This window comes from Herpailurus yagouaroundi, unplaced genomic scaffold (genome assembly GCF_014898765.1).
Source record: "Herpailurus yagouaroundi ecotype Mexico unplaced genomic scaffold, PumYag 159, whole genome shotgun sequence".
Classification (NCBI taxonomy): Eukaryota; Metazoa; Chordata; class Mammalia; order Carnivora; family Felidae; genus Herpailurus; species Herpailurus yagouaroundi.
The window spans coordinates 50,074,594-50,093,919 of record NW_024412400.1 but is presented as its reverse complement, the minus strand read 5'-3'; the positions used below and the strand labels follow the sequence as shown (position 1 = coordinate 50,093,919).

The 19,326-nt window shown below is 38.8% G+C and overlaps 1 protein-coding gene across 9 annotated transcripts in view; it reads left to right on the top strand.

Annotated features, from left to right (window-relative positions):
* The window catches only part of PLCH1 (phospholipase C eta 1), a 223,166-nt gene that overhangs the window by 119,291 nt on the left and 84,549 nt on the right, over positions 1 to 19,326 (top strand). For all 9 annotated transcript variants that reach the window (XM_040480553.1, XM_040480555.1, XM_040480552.1 and 6 more), the window contains 2 exons: positions 11,213 to 11,359; positions 13,529 to 13,772. In XM_040480553.1, the coding sequence (XP_040336487.1) occupies positions 11,213 to 11,359; positions 13,529 to 13,772 (391 nt within the window). The remainder of the gene's footprint in view (positions 1 to 11,212; positions 11,360 to 13,528; positions 13,773 to 19,326) is intronic.

Genomic DNA, 19,326 nt, shown 5'->3' with positions numbered 1-19,326 from the left:
AACTTATATCCCCCTCCCCCATGGGTGACATTAAATAAAACCAACAAAATCATATTGCTATGAGTTCTCTCTTGTATCTCATTTGTTTCCCAGGGTTAACAATTATGGAGCAGAAATAATTGTTGAATACAAAATAGGTCTCATTAAAACAGACAGTGTTATCTGGAAGGCTTTAACAAAATAGAAGAAAAGGTTCTGACATATAAAAACTACTGATAAATTCCTTTCACCCTTTCTTTGATCTAAATCCCCCATACGTATTTATCAACTTTGCAAACATATTGACTATGTGCATATAAAGTTTGCAAACAAATTCCAAAATGTTACTGCCAACCAATTAGTTTCTAAAAACCTTTCAAATAATTTTCTCCACAGGAGTGATTTAGGTATTGGAAAGAAAAATCAATGAACTCTACATTGTTTGCTCCTCACTGGGAAGAATCAGGACTTAAGAGTAGAGCACACTCCATGGTTGTTTGTAAGCACATTTATTCATAAGCTGATATGATTTGACTTTAAGCCTCCATTGCTGGCAAGCAGGAGCTTTTCAAGTGAAGCCATTCCCTGTGAAGAGCAGTTATATTTTATATAAAGATCGTTTTAAAAATTCATGTCTCTGGTAAGCTACCCAGATGTTAATCAGTTTTTTTTTTTTCTTTAAAGTTATTCTGAAAGGCTTTTGGATGAACTAGAATTTTATCTTCTTGAAAGATAAGATAATACTTGTGAAAGCTAGATCAGCTTTTTTACAGAGTCATACAACTTAGAGGAAAATACATTTTTAGGTTGAGGGTAGTGGGATATTCAGAGATATTCTTTGACCTTCCAAAATGCACACAGCCAGGGGCGCCTGGGTGGCGCAGTCGGTTAAGCGTCCGACTTCAGCCAGGTCACGATCTCGCGGTCCGTGAGTTCGAGCCCCGCGTCGGGCTCTGGGCTGATGGCTCGGAACCTGGAGCCTGTTTCCGATTCTGTGTCTCCCTCTCTCTCTGCCCCTCCCCCGTTCATGCTCTGTCTCTCTCTGTCCCCAAAATAAATAAACGTTGAAAAAAAAATTAAAAACAAACAAACAAACAAAAAAAACACCAAAATGCACACAGCCAGTTTGTGACAGAGCCAGAAGTAGAACTCTTCTTGCCCCTCTGCTTCTGCCCAGACCTGTGGACTGACCCTGAGACCCAGCTGCATGGCCCATCAACAAGCTGTCTCAGTACTTACTGGGCAATGGGTCCCAAATTATGTTTTGGTCCGTGTGGAGAATGAAACACCCTATTCTTCTGCTCTGATGATTTTAGGAAATCTCCCTTTCCTTCCTTTGAGAGAAACATTATCTGCATTGTTTGACACTTTCCACATAGAAATGAAATTGTTTCCAGAAGCTAATCCCTTTCAGTCACTCAGATTTACTCTAATCGGTAGAAGCTGGCAAGAAATCAATTCACATTTTTCATGTACCTTTTGCTGAAAGATTCTCTTGCAGGGGAACTGGACCTTTTTTTAAACCTGCTAATGCACAGTTTGATGAGCATTGTCCCAGAATAAATGTGTTTACAAAAGAGCGCAAGTGATATTCTCATATGGCCTTAACACAGACATGGTTGTGACCCCGTATGTGAGAAAGTGTCTCAAGGTGACATTTAGAGCAGAGAATGAGCAGGGCACTGGTTTTGCTTATTAGTGCGGGAGGTTATATTCTTCTTGGCCTTTTAAAGAGCAGCGCTAGGAAATACATGCAGGTCCCTGTGTGTGTGTGTACATGTGTATACATATATGCATACAAATACAAACATACAAATATACATACACAAATATGTATACATCTGTGTTCCTTTTTACTTTCTGTGTTTGTTTCTCTCCTTATTCTTATTGAGTTAATTTTAATTTTGAACATGTAGGATACCAAGAGAGGTCACTCCCATATCCCTTCCACTTGATATTCTCCCATCCTTGCAGGTAACCAGCTTCATTGTTTTCTGGTTATCCTTCTTGTGTTTCTTTTTGTAAAGATAAGTATTTGTATATTTAAAAAAAAATCCCAAGCTTTTTTTTACACAAAAGTAGCGTACTATATATATATGCTTATTTATACTTTGCCTTTTTCACTTACTAATACCTTCTAGAAATTATTTCATATCAGCTTATGGAGATCTTTTTTATTCTCTTCTACAGTTATATAGTAGTCCACTGTATGTATGTATATATTATTTTATTCAACCAGTTTCCTGTTTAGGATCATTTTTATCCTGAATGGCTGAGGAAGAGTTTAATGTGATATGAAGGAGGGGGGAAGAGAAGACAAAAAACAAATGAACACAATCATTGTAGAAATCGCAAAAATATGCTGAGTGAAAGAAGCCAGACACACAGGACTGCAGAATGTAAGATTTTCATTTATGTGAAATATCCAGAGAAGACTCATCTATAGAGACAGTACTGGTTAGTGGTTGTCTAGGGCTGTGGGTGAAACAGAGAATGACGGCAAGTAGACATGAGGTTTCTTCTTGGGGTGATGGACATGTTCTAAAATGAGATCAGTGGGGCTCCTGGGTGGCTCAATTGACCAACTATTGATTTCAGGTCAGGTCATGAGATTGAACCCCACTTAGGGCTCTGTGCTGAGCAGGGGCCTGCTAAGATTCTCTCCCTCTCCTTTTGCCCTCCCCTGCTTGTGCACATGTGCGTGCACAGGCTCTCTCTCTCAAAAAAAAAAAACAAAAAAACAAAACGCAACTTGGTAGATGTACTGAAGGCATTAAATTGTACATTTAAAACAGGTGGATTTTAATGTATATAAATTGTACTGCAATAAAGCTATTAAAAAATTCACATCAGGGGCACCTGGGTGGCGCAGTCGGTTAAGCGTCCGACTTCAGCCAGGTCACGATCTCGCGGTCCGTGAGTTCGAGCCCCGCGTCGGGCTCTGGGCTGATGGCTCAGAGCCTGGAGCCTGTTTCCGATTCTGTGTCTCCCTGTCTCTCTGCCCCTCCCCCGTTCATGCTCTGTCTCTCTCTGTCCCAAAAATAAATAAACGTTGAAAAAAAAAATTAAAAAAAAAAAATTCACATCAGGTGATATGTTAGACATTCCTACCAGAATGTGATGACCTCTAATTCAAGCATGGCATAAAGAGTTAAACCCTCTTAGATGTCATATGCACTTAGTGGAAATGTTGGGAATCTCTCCTCCCAATGATATATACTCTCTATTATACTTCAAATCAGGAGTATATTTTTTATAGCATTTTCTGCTTGAGGGTTTTAGTGAGCCAATAAACCCTACGGAAATTTACTTATTTTAAAGGGCAGTTGGGGCGCCTGGGTGGCGCAGTCGGTTAAGCGTCCGACTTCAGCCAGGTCACGATCTCGCGGTCCGTGAGTTCGAGCCCCGCGTCGGGCTCTGGGCTGATGGCTCAGAGCCTGGAGCCTGTTTCCGATTCTGTGTCTCCCTCTCTCTCTCTGCCCCTCCCCCGTTCATGCTCTGTCTCTCTCTGTCCCAAAAATAAATAAACGTTGAAAAAAAAAATTAAAAAAATAAAAAAAAAAATAAAGGGCAGAAATGATTGATTTAATCCTTTTAAAGAATTGAATTCTAAAGGACCTTGCAGATCACTTTGTTACGCCTTTCGTTTTACAGATAAAACTCTGTTAAGAGTTTTAAAACTCTAGTTATGTAATAAAGTTAGAAATATAGTCTTCTCATCTGTTTTGCTCTTTAAATATTTATGCTATTTTGTTAGCAGCCATTAAAATGATAATTATTAAGACTGTGTAGAAACATGGAAAGCTGTTTATTATACAAATGAAAAAAAGCAGCATGCCAAATGACCTAAATATCATGATTGCAACCAGTATGTCAAATTTGTGTACATATTGAAGTCTGGAGCATAATAGACAAAAACAATATGTGTGTTATGGGTGTTTCTCTTTTAATATTCCTGAATGTTGCTGCGCTGTATCAAAATAAACTTCTTTTCTAAAAATATTAAGGCTATCATAGACAAAATGTAGAATCAAAGGGATTGTGCTTATGTTGGTTGTTGCCTGCATTTGTGACCTGCATTTGCAGATTTTCCTAGACACCTTCCAGCCCTGAGAATGTGTGTGATAAGGTTATATCATTCTAAGCCCCTGGAACTCTTCCCCTGTTTACCTGTCACTGGAAGTCTTCCTTTGTTCCCTTGTTTCTTGTCCTATTTTATGGAATCTACCCATCTGGCGTGTTTGGAGAATGACTTCTATGTGGGTAGCAACTACTGTTATCTGTCGGTACAGAAGGCAGAACATAAAGAAGTTGGCTTCAGCTGACACTTTGTGATTTAGATGACATTGGGAGAATATTTTATCTCCAACATTGAATGAGTTCCAAAGAATGACTGAGGTTGGTCCTTTTTTGATTAGCTTTACTATTCAATGGATTGTCTACAATGAGGTTTTGAGGAAGGGAGAGATACGTTAGATGACTCTCAAGACTCCACTGAACTTGAGTTTTCAATTTAACTCTAAATGGCTTTTCTATGTGATAAGAAGCAAAAAGCAGCTACGTAAAGAATTTAAGCAGCACATTGTTTCAGAGCCTAGCTCTGCCAAATATGTTTCTATCATATATGCTTGTTTACGGCAGTGGATGAAGCTGAAGTCTTAGCTCATGGCTGAATTGGTGGGGTAAATATGAAGCTAGAGGATATTAATATATAATATAAAGGCACTTCCACATTGAAGGATTGGATACTACTTTCTAAAATATTTGGGTTTCTCTGAATGATGCTTGCTGAATGGTAAGTGGTATTTATTAGCTCAAATAACTGATTACACTTCTTTTTTTTTTTAAATTTTTTTTTTCAACGTTTATTTATTTTTGCGACAGAGAGAGACAGAGCATGAATGGGGGAGGGGCAGAGAGAGGGAGACACAGAATCAGAAACAGGCTCCAGGCTCTGAGCCATCAGCCCAGAGCCCGACGCGGGGCTCGAACTCACGGACCGCGAGATCGTGACCTGGCTGAAGTCGGACGCTTAACCGACTGCGCCACCCAGGCGCCCCTACACTTCTATATCATTATGCTTTCCCTGTTAAAGTGTTGAGATTCTATAGCCATAGCAGTTCCATTCTAGGTTAAAAAATGTGGGGGGATACTGCGAAAAGGAAAGAGAAATAAGGAGCAGTGTGAACAAAGTAGAGGACACTGTGTCAGATGTATAAGTAGCACTTGCTATTAGATCTTTGGCAGTACAGTTAATTCAGTTTCCATAATTTCCAAAATTGTTTAAACAATTTATTTTATTCTTTCTTCCCAAAGAGACATCTTCCTAAATTATGTTTCTATCCCGCCCATCTTTTGCTCAGAGATGTCTAGTGAATCTCTAACTGCCAATAGATTAAGATCTTATTCTACCAACATCCCGACCCCCTACAGCCTAGTTGTATCCAGCCCATAATCATATGTCTTGTCATTTTCCTTTTGAGTCACTCTTCCAAAGTTGGAGACCCATCGTTGCCTACCCTCTGAGCATACCTCTACTCTTTCCGTCCCCAGGCATTCACTGATACTGTGTTATTACCACACTTTTCCCCTTTCCAGCCCACTGTGTTCTCCTTTCTCTATGGACTCCCATAGTATTTCTGTCAATAATAAAACCATAACTGTAGCTACCATTTATAGTGTTTATGATATGCCAGGCACCGTTTTTAGTACTTTACATGAATTGGCTTACTCAGTCCTCAACGTTTGAAGATTGTTATCCTCATTTTATAGATAAGGAAATGGAAGTGAACAGGGATTAGGTAACTTGCCCAAGGTAAAAAAGCTAGTTAAGTGGTAGATTTGGAATTTTATCCCAGGTTGTGTAGATTCAGACTCTGTTCTTGACCATAGCTCTAAACTACCATTAATAAATTTTCCTTTTAGATGTTTTATTTTCTTAAAGTTTAACCAATTTAGGTCAAAGACAGAGTCTCCTTGTTCTCTGCTTTACTTCATTACATAACCCTGTGTTTGGAATTGCCGTTCCAAAATTGCTGTGACCTATTATTATGATGTATTTTAAATTATTATTTATTTATTTTTAATTGATGAGCATTTCTTTATTTTATGTTCTAATTTACATCAAGTTAGTTACCATATGGTGCAATAATGATTTAAGGAGTGGAATCCAGTGATTCATCCCCTACGTATAACACCCAGTGCTGATCCCAACAAGTGTCTTCCTTAATACCCTTGCTCATTTAGCCCATCCACCCCACCACCAACCCCTCCAGCAACCCTCAATTTGTTCTCTATATCTAAGAGTCTCTTATGTTTTGTCCCCCTCCCTGTTTTTATATTATTTTTCTTCCCTTATGTTCATCTGATTTGTATCTTAAATCCCACATATGAGTGAGGTCATATGATATTTGTCTTTCTCTCACTAATTTAGCTTAACACAATACCCTCCAGTTCTATCCACGTAGTTGCAAATGGCAAGATTTCATTCTTTTTGATTGCCGAGTAATACTCCATTGTGTGTTTGTGTGTGTGTCTGTGTGTGTGTGTGTGTGTGTACATACATACACACATCTTCTTTATCCATTCATCCATTGATGGACATTTGGGCTCTTTCTATACTTTGGCTATTGTCGATAGTGCTGCTATAAACATTGGGGTGCATGTGCCCCTTTGAAACAGCACACCTGTATCCCTTGGATAAATACCTAGTAGTGCAATTGCTGGGTCGTAGGGTAGTTCTATTTTTAATTTTTTGAGGAACCTCCATACTGTTTTCCAGAGTGGCTGCACCAGTTTGCATACTCATCAGTAGTGCAAAAGGTTTCTCTTTCTCCGCATCCTCACCAACATCTGTTGTTGCCTGAGTTGTTAATGTTAGCCATCCTGATCGGTGTGAGGTGGTATCTCATTGTGGTTTTGATTTTGTATTTCCCTGATGATGAGTGATGTGGAGCATTTTTTCATGTGTCGGTTGGCCATCTGCATGTCTCCTTTGGAGAAGTGCCTATTCATGTCTTTTGCCCATTTCTTCACTGGATTATTTGTTTTTAGGGTTTTGAGTTTAATAAGTTCTTTATAGATTTTGGATACTAACCGTTTTTTGCAAATATCTTCTGCCATTCTTTTGGTCACCTTTTAGTTTTGCTGATTGTTTCCTTCGCCATGCAGCTTTTTATTTTGATGAGGTCCCAGTAGTTGATTTTTGCTTTTGTTTCCCTTGTCTCTGGAGACATGTTGAGGAAGAAGTTGTTGCAGCTGAGGACAAATAGGTTTTTGCTTGCTTTCTCCTCAAGGATTTTGATGGCTTCCTATCTTACATTTGGATCTTTCATCCATTTTGAGTTTATTTATTTATTTATTTATTTATTTTTAATGTTTATTTATTTTTGAGACAGAGAGAGACAGAGCATGAACGGGGGAGGGTCAGAGAGAGGGAGACACAGAATCTAAAACAGGCTCCAGGCTCTGAGCTGTCAGCACAGAGCCCGACGTGGGGCTTGAACTCATGGACCGGACCGTGAGATCATGACCTGAGCCGAAGTCGGCCACTTAACCGACTGAGCCACCCAGGCGCCCCAGTTTTGAGTTTATTTTTGTGTATGGTGTAAGAAAGTGGTCCAGGTTTAATCTTCTGCATCTTGTTGTCCAGTTTTTCCAACACCATTTGCTGAAGAGACTGTCTTTATTCCATTGGATATTCTTTCCTGCTTTGTCAAAGATTAGTTGGCCATACATTTGTGGGTCCATTTCTGGGTTCTCTATTCTGTTCCATTGATATGAGTGTCTGTTTTTGTCCCAGTACCATGTTGTCTTGGTGATTACAGCTTTGTAACATATCCTGAAATAATGAATTGTGATGCCTCCACCTTTGGTTTTCTTTTCCAGGATTGCTTGTGCTATTCAGGGCCTTTTCTAGTTCCATGCAAATGGTAGGATTGTTTTCTAGCTCTGAAAAATGCTGGTATTATTTTGATGGGGATTGCATTGAATATGTAGATTGCTTTGTGTAGTACTGACATTTTAACAATATTTGTTCTTCCAATCCATGAACATGGAATGTTTTTCCTTTGTGTGTGTGTGTGTTTTCTTCAATTTTTTTCATAAGCTTTCTATAGTTTTCAGTGTATAGATTTTTCACCTTTTTGGTTACGTTTATTCCTAGGTATTTTGCGGTTTTTGGTGCAATTGTAAACAGGATTGATTCATTGATTTCTCTTTCTGCTGCTTCATTATTAGTGTATAGAAATGCAACCAATTTCTGTGCATTGATTTTATATTCTGTGACTTTCCTGAATTCATGAATCAGTTCGAGCAGTTTTTTGGTGGAATCTTTTGGGTTTTCCATATAGAGTATCATGTCATCTGTGAAGAGTGAAAGTTTGACTTCCTTCTTGCCGATTTGGATGCCTTTTGTTTCTTTGTGTTGTCTGATTGCTGAGACTAGGACTTACAATACTATGTTAAGAGCAGACATTCCTGCCGTGTTCCTGACTTTAGGGGGGGAAGCTCTCAGTTATTCCCCATTGAGGATATTAGTGGTGGGTTTTTCTTATATGGCTTTTATGGTCCTGAGGTATGATCCTTCTTTTTTAAAATTTTTTTGTAATGTTTTATTTATTTTTGAGAGAGAGAGAGAGAGAAAGAGTGAGCGAGCAAGCAGGTGAGGGGCAGAGAGAGGGGGAGACACATAGTCTGAAGCAGTCTCCAGGCTCTGAGCTGTCAGTACAGAGCCAGACACGCGACTCAAACTCACAAACTGTGAGATCGTGACCTGAGCCGAAGTTGGTCATCTAACTGACTGAGCCACCCAGGCACCCTGAGGTATGATCCTGCTATTCCTACTTTCTTGAGGGTTTTTATCAAGAAAGGGTGCTGTATTTTGTCAAATGCTTTCTCTGCATTTATTGAGAGGATCATGTGGTTCTTGTCCTTTATTTTATTAATGTGATGTATCTCATTGATTGATTTGCAGATACTGAACCAGCCCTGCAGCCCAGGTATAAATCTCTCTTGGTCATGGTGAATAATTCTCTTAATGTATTGTTGGATCTGGTTGGCTAGTATCTTGTTGAGAGTTTTTGTATCCATGTTCATCAGGGAAATTGGTCTGTAGTTCTCCTTTTTAGTGGGGTCTTTGTCTGGTTTTGGAATCAAAATTATTCCTTTAAAAAACATTTTAAAGTAATCTCTATATCCAACATGGGGCTCGAATTTAACAACCCCAAGATGAAGACTCACATGTGCTACTGACAGCCAGGCACCCTGATGTGACCTATTATAATCAGTGGTCAGTCAAGTACTTGGGTTTTTCTCGGAGTTTTGGCTTTGTTGGTTTGACTTGATGATATTATCTTGATACACTGATACTCTCTATTCTTCCTCTTATTACTGGTGTGAGATGGTCAGTGTGGCTGCCAAGAATTCAAATCTGGGCTTTTGTTACCTAAATGAATGGTGCTCAGTAGTGGGTGACTTTTCTAATGCATGCAAAACCAAATCTCAAATTTTGCTCTGTGCTTCAAGTTAAACACTTTAAGTTTGTGTTTGTTTTCTGAAGCTGTATTTTTATTATTTGATGTCAAGTAAAATGAGAAAGAGCAACCTATACTTCACTTTCCTTGCAATATCAAATCTTAAAGTGATGCTTGATACTATGCAGTTCCTCCTTAATTTCTTTGGAAAAGAAAAGGCTCTTCATGTGAAGAAGAGTGGAAGTTGGTTACGTTGAAGTTACTTTTAGCGAGTACCCTGCACGTACAGTGTTAAGCTTTAAGATCACATTATCTTTCTTGGTAAAGGCAAGATACTTAGTCAAAAAAGCTGAAGTCTGATGTTGCTGGAATCTGTTTTCTGTGTTTGATTTATCTGTTTCTAACAGCATACTGCTTGATAAGATAGGTACTCAGAACTAGATGTTTCTAGTGCTCTAGTGGTTATATATGTGCCTGTGTATTAGCAGGTGAAATAAAAGCTATCTCTGGCTAATATAATGAGAAAGTATTTGGAAGAATATTGGATAACTTACAGAATCAAAGGGAAAATGTCAGCCTCAAGGATAACTGTAACAACTATGGCATCTTAGGATGGCCAAGCAAGAGCATCTCTTAAGTCTTGGCCATTGAAATGGCTCCATTCTGTTTTCTTTCAATGGTCAGATCAGGATTTGTGTTCTTTGGAAAGGAGTCAAATTTGTTCTTAGCTTAAGTTAGGTGCCCATTTCTTAGTTGGGGGTCACCAAAAGCACATGAAATGGGAAAGGAGTATTTCCAGTTACCAAAGAAGGGGAAACAGGCAACACCAACAGATGCCCACTTCTAACAAGATTCATCTCAAAGCAGAGACAATTTAAATGATAGTTTTTAAAAAAGATTTTATTTTATTTATTTTTTAAAGTTTATTTATTTATTTTGATGGGCAGGAGGGACAGTAGGAAGGGGAAGGAGAGAATCCCAAGCAGGCTCTGCACTGTGAGTACAGACATGAATTCACGAACCGTGACATCATGAGTTGGACGCTTAACCGACTTAACCACCCTGGTGTCCCTAAATGATAGTTTTAACTTGGACAGTGAGTGATTTGGAAATTACCTGAATTCAATCACTAAGCTGTTCTTCTAGGTGGAAAATCTTAGTGGTTTATTTCATTAATCAACAGTTGTTTTATGTTCATTGGTGAAAACATGATTTGTTTTCTAATCACATTTAAAAAATGATATGTATCTATTTTCAAATATACACAAAAATCTAATAGTGTGAACCCATAAGTAACCATTATCCAACTTCAAAAATTGTTAACATTTTGTTGATCTTGTTTCTGTTGATTGTATGTGAAAGCATTATTACAAGATGTTTTTACAACTGGCTATATAAAAACTCACAAGACTTAATATGAAGTCCGAGAATTGCTTTATGAACTTAAATCCAGGTATCAAATGATCAGTCTCATAGCAAAAAATATGTTGCTGGTTAGAACAAAAGATGGCTCTGTGCAGCATTAATGCATTGTTTATCTGGAAGTAGAATTTTATTTCAACCAGGAAGGCTTTTCACTGGCTTAAGACTGGTGAATCAATTCCTCAATAGCTCTTTCTAGATTTCCTTTACCAACTTTGTCTTTTGGTCCTTGAAATCTTTAGGAGTAAATCAGAGGTTTTATTTGACAGTGAAGTTTCTGAACACCCATCTGCATGTGCATTGTGTAAGAGCTGAAAGTGCTGTAATCTCTTTTGTAGTTGAAAGATGCATGAGTGTGATGCAGTCCGGGACACAGATGATCAAACTGAAACGTGGAACCAAAGGGCTCGTCCGGCTCTTTTACCTGGATGAACATCGGACCCGCCTCCGATGGAGACCCTCAAGGAAGAGTGAGAAGGCAAAAAGTAAGACCAACCTTTGAATTGTTTTTGTGGCTTGAAATAGTAATACATGGGTTATATTGGCTGGGCTCTTTGGCAGCCTCAGATCTGTGAAACTTTGATATTTTTACAAGATTTGGGGTCAGTTGCTAAAGGATACAGAGAAACTGAATAAGTAGTGACCATTTTTGCCTTTTTATTTCTTTGGAAGTTTCACTCCATAAAAGTTTTCTTGCCCATGAATGCTGTAAATGTTAATATTTCCCCTGTGTTGGAGACATGATATATTTTTTAGTGATGTTTTATAGCCCGAGGCCTTTTATTTTTATTTTTTTTATAAAAGGTGAAGGATATCATAAATCCAGTGGGCTTTAAAGTATATTGCATTATTCTGAGCACGGTAACTGATTAGTGAATTAACAAAATTGTTCTAATGATTTTAAGCAAAAGAGCTTTGGTCTGACTCCTACTTAAACCCTCTCTCCCACACCTTGTACATTCAGCACCAAGTCCTTGTTGGGTCCTGTGTAATGGCTGTCTCATCTCATTCCTTCCTGTTTTCATAGGAATCTCCTTGGTCTGTGGTCTCTTTACCTTTTGGGCCTCTTGAGAAACTTCCTAGCCAATCTCCATTTTGCTAGTTTCTGCTTTTGTCTGTTAAGATACTTTCATCTTCAAGTAGCACAAGACTGACTAAATTAGACTTACATGATAAATATATCGTCTCACATAACAAGAACTTTAGAGATCAGCAGGCCCAGGCGTGGGACATGAGTCTCTAGCTCTGTTTTCCCAAGTGCTCTTGGCTCTGTTCCTAGTGTGTTGGCCCTGTAGTCAAGGCAGCAGCAACATGGTGCTTCCTTTTCAGGAGAGAGGATTTCATTCCAGAATTTTGCCTCAAAGCAGACTACCCCATGTCTCCTTGGTTAGAACTGAGTTACATTCCTACGCCTAAAGTAATCATAAGAAATAGGAATGGGGCCACCTCAATGGCTTAGACTCACCAGAACTTGCCCTGGAGTGGGTGTGGGCTCATTTCCCTGTGAATCATTTGGGGAATGAGTTGATACCAGAAGAAAATTGTGCCTCTGCCATTAAGGCACAATGGAAGGGAAGATGGGGTATAGGGGCAAATCAATAAGATTACAACACTTCTGATTCATGCTTAAAAACAAGCAAACAAATAAGAAAGTACTGTTTTAGTCTAAAGTAATTGTCCCTGCTAGTGCTTCTCTGATCCAAACCTGCAGTGTTGCTCTCTTACCTGTATGATGCCAATCTCTGGTTTCTTATATCAGGCTCTCTCTGATCTAGCCTTTCTAGCTTTATCCCCCGCTTCCTTTCTCTGTTGAGCTTTATAGTCTGGTGTAAATGGCCTATTTAACAGTCCTGGAATGGATCTCATGTTTCTGTATCTTACAGTTTTTCTCCTGGGATGCCACCTTGTTTCTCTCTACCTCTCCAAGCCCTGCTCTCCCTTCATCATCCTAGCATTCTTTCTATAAATGCTCATCACATTTAGCTCTGCTATTCGGTTTTTTCCCTTCCAGTTTTTAACTGTCATCTTATATGTGTTGCAAAACTCCAAGGTTGGTTCGAGGTCTTCATATGTTTTCCCTGTGCAAATATGTAAACTATAAATTTGATGTATTCATAATCTCCTTTTTCTACCAGTCTTTTTGCCCTGATGCATACATCAATCTTCCTATCACAAATTTCAACATATCCTGACTAAAAGCTTGAGAGGGCATTATCCAGGCTGTGCAGGAAGGTAGAGTGGTATGTGGAGAGGGTTGATGGCAGGAAATGACAGGGCTTGTAGTTCACTTTTGAACTTAATACCATGATTCACAGACAGTGAGTTTGTTCATGCTTATTTTTTTTAACACTTATTTATTTTTGAGAGGGAGGGAGAGACAGAGCACAAGCGGGGGAGGGGCAGAGAGAGGGGGCGGCACAGAATCTGAAGCAGGCTCCAGGCTCTGAGCTGTCAGCACAAAGCCCGAGGTGGGGCTCAAACTCACAAATCGTGAGATCATGACCTGAGCTGAAGTTGGATGCTCAACCGACTGAGCCACCCAGGCGCCCCATGTTCATGCTTATTTTTAAAATTTAAGATGATTTTGCTATTTTTTTCTTAATACATGTACATATCTCCACGTGCCACATAACTGCATTTCACTTTCCTCACAGTACTTATTGACTCCATTTACAAAGTCACCGAAGGTCGGCAGTCTGAAATATTCCACAGACAGGCTGAGGGGCACTTCGATCCCAGCTGCTGCTTTACCATCTACCATGGCAACCACATGGAGTCTCTGGATCTCATCACCTCCAACCCTGAGGAGGCCCGCACCTGGATCACAGGCCTCAAGTACCTGATGGCCGGCATCAGTGATGAAGATTCACTTGCCAAGCGGCAGAGGACCCACGACCAATATCCTCCCTAGAATGTTAATTTTGAGCTGTGTGTGTGTGTGTGTGTGTGTGTGTGTGTGTGTGTGTGTGTATTAGACTTTATTTTATTTTTTCCTATAATTTTGGGGCTTAAAGCTACTTTTCTTTCTTTCTCTTTCTTTACCCCTAGCACCTTTCTGCTCTCTCCTCACTCTCATCCCAAGTAAATGAATGCGTAGAACATACAGAAACTTAAGCTTGCATGAACTCAGGAGCAGGCTTCTTCTGAGGAGATTGAATTTAGCTCCACAATCTGAGAGGTCTCCAACTGCAGCCTAATGTTTCCTACGAGAGATTAGATAGCTGGGAAAGTGTTTATTTGATTACAAATCCTGCTTTGTAATCAAGTCAGTTTAGTTGAACAAGTACTTTTGAGTTCCAATTACACACACGGTATTAAGCTCCTTCCTGCTTTCTCTCTCTCTCTTTAATTTACAGTGTGGAAATTGATTGATACTGAAGGGGAAGTCATTTTTTACACAATACCATTTACCTTCTCTAAATTCTTCAAGAAGCTGGGAGACTCATCTGAGTCGCCTTAATTAAACTCATTTCTTGAGGTCCTGTAGTGCTGACAAGATAAATAGTTAACATGCTTGGTCTGAAGGCACCTCTTCTGCTGCTATGGAGCTGGTCATGTGACATGGCCTTTTTGGCCTCAATTTCCTTATGTGTAAAGTGAGGGCGATAGAGTTGTTGACTGTTTTGGTTTCCTTCTGCACATTTTGAAGGGTCTTAAAACACGTGTGCCCCCATCTATGAAGGGAGTAGTCCTACTTCCTTGCTGTTATTGGAATGTGTGTCCTAAATTTGTCCCCCAGAGTAGTGATAAATTTGTGCTGCTCTAGTTATAATTCCACACCCAGGGTATTGTTTGAGCAGAGTGGAAATATTCAGCCCATGAAAGGATTTTTGACAGTGGGAAGGTCTGAGCTGATGAGCCATGATATTTTCATCAATATTCACAGCATGCAGATAAAGGCACCTGGGATTCATAAATGAACAAAATGCAAACATAGAAAGGAACTTTCTGTGCTTTATTCTATTCATTTGGTTCTTAACTCCTTAACATTTGGTAAAAACCAAACAAAATGCTGAATAAAATTGCTTTATGGTCTAAACCACAGAATCATATTAACAGTGCCTCGAACTAAAACAATATTCATTTCTCATGAACAGGAGATGTGAGATAGGGCACTTCAAGAACTGGTTAATCAGTGGCTCAGTGATGTCACCCAAGACCTGGGTTCTGCCGTTCTCAGCATGTTGGCGTGGTCCTTGGGTGGGTTGCCCCTTGGTCAGACAGAGGTACAGCAGCTTTGGGCAGCAGCTCCAAACACAGCCCTGCCCAGAGGAAGCATAGTTTCTTCTCACAAAGCTTCTTTTTAAGAGCAATGTAAATCTTTCCAGGATGCCCACCCCAGCCCAAGACTAAATATCATCATTGGCCAGTATTGTTACTGCAGGTCCATTCCTGAACCAGTCTTCGATAAAATAAATCAATTAGCGTAATTGGGCTTTGAGCTCAAGACTCTTTTGCATGCTTAAAAACTAAAGACTCTATATAGAGTTTTTGTTTATGTGGGTTTCATCTTAATGTTTATTTTTGAGAGAGAGGAAGACACAGAATCCAAAGCAGGCTCCAGGCGCTGAGCTGTCAGCACAGAGCCCGACGCGGGGCTGGAACTCACGAACAGTGAGAACATGACCTGAGCCGAAGTTGGATGCTTAATTCACTGAGCCACCCAAGTGCCGCCGAAAACTATTTTTCAAAGCAAAACAAATTTGTGAGAAAGAGTAGTGTTGCTTTTCACTTTGCAAGTCTCTTCAATGTGTATCTGGATAGAACACATGCATTCTCCTATCTGTTTCTGCCTTCAGTCTGCATGTTGTATTGTTTTGGTGGAAATGCATGAAGAAAATTTAGCCTCACACACATAAATAGTGGGAAAAGGGGGCTCCTCTTGGTTATGAGGACCCTTTGAATTGTACTTTGGAGACAGGTGTACTAACATCCATCAAAATACCCCTTCTGCCTTCGTTAAAGCTCATGGTTCTTGCACACCTGAACAAAATAGAGGTTCTTCAACAAGGAAGAAAGAAGGAAAATTGCCCTAGGGGAGGACAATCAATTCTAGAAGTTATTATTCTCACCCAGTCAACTAGAACAAGTTCACAGTATTCCAGAGCTTTTAGCCACTTATATAAATGACTTTCATAAGCCTTGAAGTAGAGCAGTAAGAGAAATGGGCATATTGTTTCTTTTTAAGTGGTAGCAAAATTTCCCCCTTTGTTAGATCTTTCTAGTTACCCTAGAAATGCATGCTCATTGAGGTAAGCCAGAGAATACAGAGTTGCATAAAGAAAACATCAGTAATCTTCACCCCTATCAGTTTTGCACCTTTTTCTCCAAGGTTACTGATGTTAACAATTTGATGCGCACTCTTATCTCCCCCACTCCATTTTTGGATCAGGTTGTTTGTTTTTCTGTTGCTGAGTTTTAAGAGTTCTGTATGTTCTGGATACTAATCACTTATCAGTTACATGATTTGAAAATATTTTCTTCGATTCTGTTGGTGTTTTTACTTTATTGATGATGTCCTTGGTGCACAGAATTTTTAAATTTTTCATGAAGTCCAATTTGTTTTTTCTGATGTTTATTTTTGGGAGAGAAAACAGAGCACGAGTGGGGGAAGGGAAGAGAGAGAGGGAGACACAGAATCTGAAGCAGGCTCCAGGCTCTGAGCTGTCAGCTCAGAGTCCAAAGAGGGGCTTGAAACCACGCCATAAGATCATGACCTGAGCTGAAGTCAGACACTTAACCGACTGTGCCACCCCAGGTGCCCCTGTCTGTTTTTTGTTTTGTCACCTGTGCTTTGGTGTCATACCCAAGAAATGATTGTCAAATCCCATGCTATGAAGATTTTGTTCTCTTTTCTGTTAAGAGTTTTATTGTTTTAGGTCTTACATTTATGTCCTTAATCCATTTTGAGTTAATTTTTGTGGATAGTGTTAGGTAGTGGTCCAACTTCATTCTTTTGTATGTTGATATCCAAGTTTTCCAGGCCCATTTGTTGAAAAGACTGTCCTTTTTCTATAAAATGGTCTTGGCAACCTTGTCAGAAATCATTTGACCATAGATGTGAGGGTTTATTTCTGAGCTGTTTTATTCTATTGGTTTATGTGTTTGTCTTCATACTAATACAACACTGTTTTGATTGTTGTAACTTTGAGATAAGTTTTGAAATCAGGAAGTGTGAGTCTTTCAAGTTTGTTCTTTTTCATGATGGTTTGGCTTCTCAGGGTCCCTTGGTATTCCATATGAATTTTAGGATTGGTTTTTCTATTTCTGCAGAAAAATGTCATTGGGATTTGGATAGAAATTTCATTGAATCTGTAGATTCCTTTAGTAGTATTGACATTTTAACTAAATTATCTTCCAATCCATGAACATCGGATGTGTTTTCATTTAGTAGTGTCTTCTTAAAATTTTTCAGCAATGTTTTGTAGATTTCATTGTGCACCTTTTTTACCTCCTTTATTCCTATTTTATTATTATTATTTTTTTTTAATTTTTTTTTCAACGTTTATTTATTTTTGGGACAGAGAGAGACAGAGCATGAACGGGGGAGGGGCAGAGAGAGAGGGAGACACAGAATCGGAAACAGGCTCCAGACTCTGAGCCATCAGCCCAGAGCCTGACGCGGGGCTCGAACTCGCGGACCGTGAGATCGTGACCTGGCTGAAGTCGGACGCTTAACCGACTGCGCCACCCAGGCGCCCCCTATTTTATTATTTTGATGTGATTATAAATGGAATTGTTTTTGTAGTTCCTTCTCAGATTGTTATTGTTCATATATAGAAATGCAACCAATTTTTGTGTGTTGACTTTGTATCCTGCTATTTTGCTGAATTCATTTATCCTAACAGCTTTTGTTGTGGAGTATCATATCATCTACAAACATAATTTTACTTCTTTCTAATTTGGATGCCCTCCCTCCCTCCCTCCTTCCCATTGCCTAATTGCTCTGGCTAAAACTTAGTACTGTGTTGAATAAAAATGGTGAAAGCTGGCACCCTTGCCTTGTTCCTGATTTTAGAGGAAGAGCTTTCAGTCTTTCATTATTGAATATGATATTTACTGTGTTTTTTTTTCATATGTGGCTTTTAATATGTTGAGGTAGTTTTCTTTTGTTCCTATTTTGTTGAGTGTTTTTATCATTAAAGGGTATTGAATTTTGTCAAATCTTTTTTTCTGCATCGATTGAGATGATCATGTGGTTTTTTTCCTTCAGTATGTTGATATGGTATATTACATTAATCCATTCTCATATGTTGAACCATCCTTATATTGCAGGAATAAATCCCTCTTGGTCATGGTGTATAATTCTTTTAGTATACTGCTGAATTTTATTTGCTAGTATCTTGTTGAGGATTTTTGCATGATGGTTTATTGGTCTGTATTTTTGTTTTTCTTGTAGTATCTTTGCCTGGGTTTATGAGCATAATGCTGGCCTCATAGAATGAGTTAGGAAATGTTCCCTCCTCTTTAATTTTTTGGGAAAATTTGAGGATTGGTGTTAGTTCTTTTAATGTTTGGTAGAATTTACCAGCGAAGCTATCAAGGTCAAGTATCAAGTTTTCTTTGTTGAAAAATTTTTGGTTACTGATTCAAGCTCCTTACTAGTTATAGATCTGTTCATGTTTTGTTTTCTTTGTGGTTTAGTCTTTGTAGGTTTTGTGTTTCTAGGATTTGTCCATTGCATTTAGGTTATCCACTTTGTAAGCATGCAATTGTTCATAGTACTCTCTCTCTTTTTAAATGTTTGTTTGTTTGTTTGTTTGTTTTTTAATATGAAATTTATTGTCAAATTGGTTTCCATACAACACCCAGTGCTCATCCCAACAGGTGCCCTCCTCAATGCCCATCACCCTCTCTTACCTCCTTCCCACCCCCCATCAACCCTCAGTTTATTCTCAGTTTTTAAGAGTCTCTTATGATTTGGCTCCCTCCCTCTCCAACTTATTTTTTTCTCCTTCTCCTACCCCATGGTCTTCTGTTAAGTTTCTCAGGATCCATATAAGAATGGATAAAGAAATTGTGGTTTATATACACAATGCAATACTACTTGGCAATGAGAAAGAATGAAATATGGCCTTTTGTAGCAACGTGGATGGAACTGGAGAGTGTTATGCTAAGTGAAATAAGTCATACAGAGAAAGATACCATAGTACTCTCTTTAAATCCTTTTTATTTCTGTAGAATTGGTAATAATGTTCTTACTTTTGTTTCTGATTTTAGTATTAATTTGTATTCTTTCTCTTTTTTTTCAAAGAAACCTACATTTTATTTCAATGATTTTTTTTCTCTGTTGTTTTCTTTCTCCATTTCATTGCTCTTTCCTCCAATCTTTCTTATTTTCTACCTTTTCTGCCAGCTTTGGATTTTTAAATTTTATTTACTTATTTATTGCTAGTTTTGGATTTAGTTTTTTTTTTTTCTAGTTCCTTAAGTGGTAAAGTTAAATGTTAAT